At 57.6% G+C, this 321-nt stretch overlaps 1 protein-coding gene across 1 annotated transcript in view; it reads right to left on the bottom strand.

The window, feature by feature from the left end:
• The window catches only part of EMH_0075320 (uncharacterized protein), a gene marked incomplete at both ends in the record, with an annotated part of 3668 nt that overhangs the window by 1162 nt on the left and 2185 nt on the right, over window positions 1-321 (bottom strand). The window contains one exon of the mRNA XM_013499578.1: window positions 152-286. Within this exon, the coding sequence (XP_013355032.1) occupies window positions 152-286 (135 nt within the window). The remainder of the gene's footprint in view (window positions 1-151; window positions 287-321) is intronic.

Consider the following 321-nt stretch of genomic DNA (forward strand, 5'->3'; position numbering starts at 1 on the left):
GTATTCATACGAGCTCAGCCCCTTCATCTGCTGCTGCTGCTGCTGCTGCTGCTGCTTCTCTTCCTCACCAGCAGCAGCAGCAGCAGCAGCAGCAGCAGCAGCAGAATCCTCACCATCACAGCGACGCAAGCAATCCCTGAAAGGCAGCAACGGGTCACAGTCTAGGGGGGGCCCCTCTTTGTATACAGCAGGCAGAGCTTCTTTGTTTTCTGTGTCTGCTGCTGCTGCTGCTGCTGCTGCTGCTGCTTCTTCTGCTGCTGCTGGTTCTGCTGCTGCTGCTGGCTCGCTCGTAGAGAAACCCAGCCAGGCAGCAGCATCAAT

Source organism: Eimeria mitis, genomic scaffold (assembly GCF_000499745.2).
Source record: "Eimeria mitis Houghton genomic scaffold, Emh_scaff4458, whole genome shotgun sequence".
Lineage (NCBI taxonomy): Eukaryota > Apicomplexa > Conoidasida > Eucoccidiorida > Eimeriidae > Eimeria > Eimeria mitis.